The sequence below is a fragment of the Rhagoletis zephyria genome, unplaced genomic scaffold (assembly GCF_001687245.7).
Source record: "Rhagoletis zephyria isolate East Lansing unplaced genomic scaffold, Rhagoletis_zephyria_1.1 Rzeph_scaffold_11882, whole genome shotgun sequence".
Lineage (NCBI taxonomy): Eukaryota > Metazoa > Arthropoda > Insecta > Diptera > Tephritidae > Rhagoletis > Rhagoletis zephyria.
Window position 1 is genome coordinate 10,479 of NW_016168957.1, and position 7,818 is coordinate 18,296.

The window sequence follows — 7,818 nt, forward strand, 5'->3', positions numbered from 1 at the left end:
AAAAAAAAAAAAAAAAAAAAAAAAAAAAAAAAAAAAAAAAAAAAAAAAGTTCTTAAAAGTTCTGTCTTAAGTCTTTCGTTAACTTTATTCGCATAATTATCTTTCAGTTCGATTTTGATTTACTTTAATATTCAAACATTTCAAAGTCATGGAACGCTATGATATAATTCAGAGAAGATTTGTTCCTTTTTCTTTCTCTGTAAGAAACTTTCTGGGACTTTAGCTCCCAGGAGCTAAACAGGAGATTTGTTAGCATTTTGTTCTCTTAGAAATATTCCCGAAAGTATTGTTCGCATTTTGTTCTCTCTGGGAACGTTCTACAGGGTTTTGTTCTAATATAATGCCCAATGAGAACGTTCTCGTCAGTTTTGTTCTCATTTTGGTTTTGGTTTTGACGCGTTCGTGGGAACAAAACTACGAGAATGACATTTAGTTTCGAGCATACACTTTGTTCTCGGTTCCTGTTTTAAAATATTTTAATATTTAATACTCTTTAAAAATAAAATATACATGCATACATACATATGTACACATGCATGTATGTATATGCATTTACAAAAATTAGAAGTTTGAATTTAAGTTCAGAAACTAATGTTTTAATTTATACATGTTTTAATTTGTACATTGTAGACATAAAAAAAATTAGTAAAAAAAATTGTCTCACTGAAAAATATTTATCCTCACCAAAAAGATTATACAAGAAGCTTTATATTGCGTTACCCGGGTGTTTTTCGTTTAACCGGCATCAACATATGTATGTATATTACCCGGGTACCCGGGCAAATCGGATAATACCCGGCTATGATATGAAATTTTCGAATTTGTGAATTCAGGAAATCCCGTTTTATTGCTAAATATGGGTATTTGGCTGGCAAATTAGGAGGTCACATGTGTTTAAAAAATAGTTCGTGTACGGGACGGTTTGATTTTTACTGAGCTCCAAAAGAAAAAGCAGACATCTTAGATTGTCGGAATTAAGAAACAAGTGTAACCAGGAAGAGTAGGTACCTAACGCGTTTTGATTCTTGTGAATATAAGAAGAATTTCAGAGTTGTGAAAAATTCATTAATTTTTTATTGCATTAATGGTACTTAGAGCGCAATGTTAATGTAAAAAAACGAATGCATTAATTTTTGAAATTTAATGCAAATTAAAAATTTCAATGCATTAATTCTGAAAAATATAATGCTAATAAAAATTGTTTTATTAACTTATCCAAACTAATCCTAATGAAAAAATTTTAATGCTTAATTTTTAATAATTTTGTTCGTTTGCATTAAATTTATTTTCTAGTAAAATATAAATGACCTCTTTTGGAATGACTTCGAATAATTACTAATCGTTTTTTCAGCTTCATTCTATTATGTTTGTTTGAAGAAAAATCCTTGTAAACATTGTTAGATGTTTTATCAAAATAAAGTGCAACTCAGTGCGCCTTTGGAGACTTTTATGTAGATTTCTGGTGCATACCGATTATATTATGGGCCAAAAACGGACAGATAGCCAATTCACTGAGACTGAATACCCATTCTGTTCTAAATCAGTCAATAAACCGTTTTTGGTTACATTCGACAATGTGTTTTTACCTATTTGAGTGCAAATGCCATTGAATTTGAAAACATTGAAGACCAACCAAAGCCACTATCCTTTTTGACCTCGAAAATTCAACCCTCAACGTCAACAAAGAATTTTTACATCAAAATAAAATTATTTTATGGGTTTTGGTGCTTTTTAGCACTTTTAATGCAATAAATTATTGCAATAGCATTCATTTAAAATTTTTGTTCTTAATGCAAATAAAATGCATTAGCATTATTTCTTCGGAATTAATGCATTTAAATTTAATGCAAAAAATTTAAAAAGAATTTTTACTTCAAAATAAAATTATTTTATGGGTTTTGGTGCCTTTTAGCACTTTTAATGCAATAAATTATTGCAATAGCATTCATTTAAAAAATTTTTAATGTTAATGCAAATAAAATGCATTAGCATTATTTCTTCGGGATTAATGCATTTAAATTTTCATTTACATTAAATTTCAATAATTGATGCAATAATTTTTTACATTAACATTTAAATACTATGCATTAACAAATTAATGCATTTTTCTCTCTGATAACTCCGATGAATTTTATTGAAAGGATTTCGGTTTCAAATTAAAATTTAAAATTTGTTTAATAAATTTTGTTTCTTGAATGCAAATATATAATTTAAAACGCATGATCGGGATAAAATGGGGATAATTTTTGCTATAATTTGGACCCTCGTAAAAGTGAACACATTCATAAATGTGAACTCGCTTGGCTTTAATTAATTCACAATACCATTATAGATGGACTGTGACAAAAAATAGTGACAGGAAAGTTGCAAAACATAAGCGGTCTTCATCTAAAGTGATAAAGGGATAAATTGATTAAATTTATCAGTTTATCCGCATTCTTTCATGAACGCACCTTGGCAAATAATTGCATAAAATTGTTTATTATTTAACTTATATGGCTAGTTACGGTTTTATTCTTACCTCGTCCATTGTGTTCATTTGCTTGTTATGTGTTCGTAGCAAAAGCGACCACCTGGTAACCTGTCAAGGTTGAATTTTGCTGCAATTTATAAATTTATCCGCCAAAGTTGTTTGATAAAGTGATAAACTTTGGTTAAATAGATTTCCATACAAACTTTGACGGTTCATTTATGAAAATGGTAAATTTATAGTTTTATCAAGTTTATCAACAGTTTATCACTTTTGATGAAGAGTCCTACTAATATTTTACCGAGTGAACTAAGGCCATTATTCATTTATTTGGCATGACTGACTATTTTTTTAATGGTATTAAATTCTAATATCAAACCACACTAATCAGATTTTGGTCTTAAATAACCTGTCAGAAATTTAGATATGACTTCGGCACTTTTTGGCGTTTTTTGACTTAAAATATTCATAATAAAATGCGGACCGGAAGTATAAAAGTAAGTAGCTAAGATTACTAAAAAGCTTTAATATTTGTTTGAGCAAAATCGGACTAGTGGTTCTCGAGTTATGTCAAAAAAAACCAGCAAAGGTGACAATTTCCCCTATATGATAGTTACTAACTTCAAATCGATATATCTCGATTCCTAGACGTGACCCAGCGAAACGCCGGGACACGTATAACTTCTTTTTTACCGATATAACTTTCCCCGGTAGTTTGAACCCTTCCCGATCACTGACCTCTACCATTTGTCTCACAGTGTAATTATAGATGACTTGAAAAATTTTTATCTTAATACAATAATTATTGATTGACTTTTATTCTTTTCTCTTATAATAGTTGGTCAAATGTATGTAAGTGTTGTACACTAAACAAATGCTTTTTTTTGCCAAAAAGATTTTAATGTATTTGGTATATTTTAATTTGTATAGTATAGATTCACTTGTATAAATTGTAATGTACATATTTGCATGGCCGTTTACATAAACTGAACCGGCTCTATATCGAGTAGTGCCAATGTTCGATTAAGAATTTCACGCACAGCTTTTACCAAGTAAATACGGGCATATACGCACGGCAATAAGTGTTCACGCGTTTCTTGCTAGAAATGTAAAGAATATAGTAAAAAACAGATAACTCCATTTAATATTTTCAAATATCGCTTACAGTCAGAATGCGTATGCGTCGATAATAGACACTGAAGAGCGAAGCCAAATCTCCAAGAAATCGAATGATAGTGTGAACGGCACATATCCCTTTTTCTATCCGTTCCAAACAGTTTTCAATTAAGTTCGGAAATGCAAATATATAGCTAAACACTAGTTGCCATTCTTCCTAGAATAGAAAATTCTCGTTCATTTTTACAGTTTCTTTCGACTAACATTGCTATTCTGTGCACTTGACAAATAATCCAGCTCTATTTTCAAACATTTTCGCATTAAACTATGCCGCTAAGACTTCGTTTGTATTTTACTAGATTTGTTGTGCATTTTTAAAGCGCCTAAAATTAAATTTTTTTGCAGCATAGTTTTAGTCGTAGTTCTTTTGGCAAATAGTCAAAATTAAGAATTTGTTAAGTGTACAGAATTCGGGGTAAATGTAAAGAAGCCATTTACTTCTTCGTCAAGTAAAGTCAAATCAATATTATCCAGGGAGGGCAGGTCTCCATAGTCACCGTTTTCCACTTTTTCATCAAATCGCCGAAGCAATGATTCAAGCCGCGCGGAGTTATACAAAATAAATGCAGCGCCTGTCAAATGAAAGCATTAACGTTCATTTAGTTTGCTGCAGTATAAATAAATATTATGTACATATATCCCCTACTAACGAAAGTTCCAGAAATTTTAACGAAATCTTTAGGAGTAACGGAAATGGGAATTTCAAAGAAAATCGTATAAAAATAAACTTTCTGTACGATTCTTCACGGCGCACATAAGAGTATTTATGCAGGAAAACCGGTCAAAAGTCAGATTTACCAAATGTTGCAAAAGTCCACCAAAAGATACTATTCCTAAAGCTAAATACCTGATCTATTGAATGGTGGCCATGAAAACTCCCTCCGCTGCTTTCCATTTGACATATGTAAACCTGAAAACAGTCAATGTTGTGATAGTTTTTTTTTTCTCCACGCTTTCAGTCGTTCTACCTGTTTCTGACTGAAGACTTTTTTCAAGAAAACAGCTTTTGAACATGGAAGAAGAAGGCCATTTCTATCACTTAAGACTAAATTTATGTAAACTGCTTTTAATATGCCTTCTTTAGAAAATTCAATATTAGTTATTTTTGTTGAATATTTTTAAAAATCGGTATTTTTGTTTACTTATCAAATTTAATTTTGGATTTCATTTACAGAAATGTTCAATGTATAGTTGTAAGATAAATCGCATTAACAGCAGGTATAAGTTTGACCTTTAATTTGATAAAAGTTACGTAACTATTGAATACTATTTGTCAAAGATCCATGAAAAACCCCGATCCATCGCTAGTTTTTTTTTTCTTCATCTGACTTAACAACTTAAAAATATAAGAAAACGAATTCCGAAAAGTGTATTCAAGAGCCAACAGCTTTCATCAAAGTTAATAATTTAATAAGTTGCATACCCTTTAATTATGAATCTGGCCAATTATCTCCAATCGGCTACTTTACCGATTTTCTTTTGAAATTTCGTAACCACTGAGTTCAATGAATACCATTAAATTTCTTCATGATACAATGATCGTAACTAAGCCATAGTAGTGTGGAACCACCCTTGAGGTAACAACTTTCCGATAAAAACAAAACAATATCGAAAACGTCCAAACTTATCCAGTGGCATACATAAAAAATTGAAAACCTTCCTACTTTTTTGGAGTCGGTTAAAAACACTAATAAATCTGGTATTTTTTGACATGGGACTTTGGTATATGAACGTTTGAGAGAGCCAAGTAACGAAATATCTAAAGTTTCAAATAGTGTCTTTCGCACTGATTAGGACACGATATGTATGCATGCACATTTTTATGTACCTTTAGTGCTTCCTTTTCCACTTCGAATTATTTGTACTGGACTTGAAAAACGTACTTCCATTAAGTCAACAGTTACTGCCGCTGCACCTAAGCGCGTCAATAACGCGTTAAACCTTGAATCGTCTTTTACTCGAACACCATATTTGTGCATAGCCATTAAACACATATCATTCGAACGACAACTGTAAAATAGAATATACATCATGGGCATATATATAGGCATACATATCGCACACCCTCTTCAAAAGAGGCACAACTTAAAATATATTTATTTTTCTTTATGATTATATTTTCTAACTAGAAAATTACTCTTTTACATCTTTTTGAGTTGTACCTATTTTGAGGAAGGTATGCGATATGTATATATGTATGTATGTGTATGTAAATGATAGTATACCTTAGGTACTCACTGGTTTTCAATTTGGTCATTTTTCCGGTAAGCGGATCAATGACTAAACCACTACGTATTGTTGCGTATCTCAACTTACTAGGGGGAATAACCGTTGGATGTGGCAATGGTTTGCCAGCAGTACTTGTTACAGTCAATTGCAAAACAGATGGTCCATTACCTTTTTTGGCATCGATACCGTCCTCTTCTGTTACCACATTCCACTGGGAGTATTCTAAAACTCTGCGCAAAATTGCTTCTAAAAGATTTGCACGATAAAACGGTAGTTCTTTAACTTCCTCTTCTGTTTGTTTAGTAGTGCTTAACAATACACAAAGGTTAGGATCCTTTTTTAGGTTGCCATATCTTCGTGTATGAGTTTTTTCTTTTAACACTTCTCGAAGCAGCATTCCCATTGCTACACGCCGCTGTAGAAACAAGAAACAACGCTCTTTATCAATACGTATTCGTTCAATTGGAAATTCCCAGCATGCAGCCGCATTCAGAAACTTTTGTTTTGCTGCATTAGAAGTATCTTCCTCCCCCTCCGTAAACATTGCAAATGCAACTTCACGAATCTTGTAGCCTGTTTCCTTACAACAGTTCTTCCATAAATCTAGACTACAGGGAAAGCTGAATTCGCCATGGGGTTCCAATTTTTCTCTGTGTACACGAATGAAACTGAATACATTTTTCGGTAGGTCTGCTGCAGGAAATATAATCGGTTTTTCAAGTAAATATGAGCACAAAGCTGCGACTATTGATGATGTTGGATTAAACATTTCCTTTTCCATAGTTTTGTTTTGACTCCTCGTTCTGAATAGAGATGGAACACAATAAATGGCACTACCGATAGCATCGACTATTTCCAATTATCCCAATATCGATGTTCTGTTAACTTGCGTTGGAATAAAGGGTGACAATTGAGAATGTATCATCGGCCGTCTTCACGTGCAGGAAAGTCTCGTTCGCGTGACGACGCATGCGATATCCCGCACGTGTAGACCGATAAAAATACGATGCTTAAGGCCCCGCCAGATAGAAGCTGTTTTCTTCGTGACAGGGTTGCTTTTGACTAATAAAACGCACAGAACATGACGAGACGGCATGATTCAATAATATATATAATATTGAATCATGGCGAGACGACACAATGAAAACATTGCCACAAATGAAACGGCTCAATTTAGTTGGTCAAAAATCAGCTGGTTTAAGTTCGTTCCACATATTTTTATTGTTGTTTTTGTTTTGCCGCATATGCGTGCGTCAAAAGTTGAGTTAAGTTGGATGTCTGTTGTGTATAAACACAGTCTTACAATAGAAACATGGATTGTTCATCGATAGTTCCGAACATCGACTGTTTTTGAGTTCTAGTTTTAAGGGCAGAGTTGCTGTGTCTGACATTCTATTATTTCATTTGGTGTTTGTGGATTTATGCTGTTTGTTTTGATAAAGGATGTAGTAAATGTTTGTAATTTATTTTGTTACTAGCATTAAATAAATAATCATGGCAGTTGTTATTGACTTGGATCTGGTTTGCGTTGTTTGCCTTCAAAATGATAGTGCTGACTTGAAATCTGTATTCACCGATGATGATACAATAGTTTCAGAGTCAAACATGGGCATTGCCGAAAAAATATCATTTTGTTCTGAGCTAAATTTGCGAAATTTAAGCATTAAAACTTCAAACAAAATATGTAATCACTGCTTGGATGATTTAAATGCCGCTTGGCGCTTTCGTAAAAACTGCGAAACGGCTAATTCTCTTTTCCGTTCCATACAAGAAGAGGAGGACGTTGAGTCTTTGACTAATTATGAATTAGAATGTCCGAAAGGCAAGCTATCTACCAATTTAAAGCTTCGCCGCGAAATTCCCGCAATGAAATCGTATCTTAGCACTTCTCGATTAGATGAACAATCTGAAGATAATGTTAACGAAACCGATGGATTCAGCAT

At 32.7% G+C, this 7,818-nt stretch overlaps 1 protein-coding gene across 1 annotated transcript; it reads right to left on the reverse strand.

Moving 5' to 3' along the window:
- Positions 1-3,333: 3,333 nt before the first annotated feature.
- Positions 3,334-6,677, reverse strand: LOC108377303 (uncharacterized). The gene is made up of 5 exons (XM_017633563.1): positions 5,872-6,677; positions 5,475-5,656; positions 4,085-4,218; positions 3,636-3,803; positions 3,334-3,570 (listed from the first exon to the last, which is right to left on the reverse strand). The coding sequence occupies exons 1-5, from the start codon at positions 6,654-6,656 to the stop codon at positions 3,448-3,450; spliced, it is 1,392 nt and encodes a 463-aa protein (XP_017489052.1). The 5' UTR covers positions 6,657-6,677; the 3' UTR covers positions 3,334-3,447.
- Positions 6,678-7,818: the final 1,141 nt, after the last annotated feature.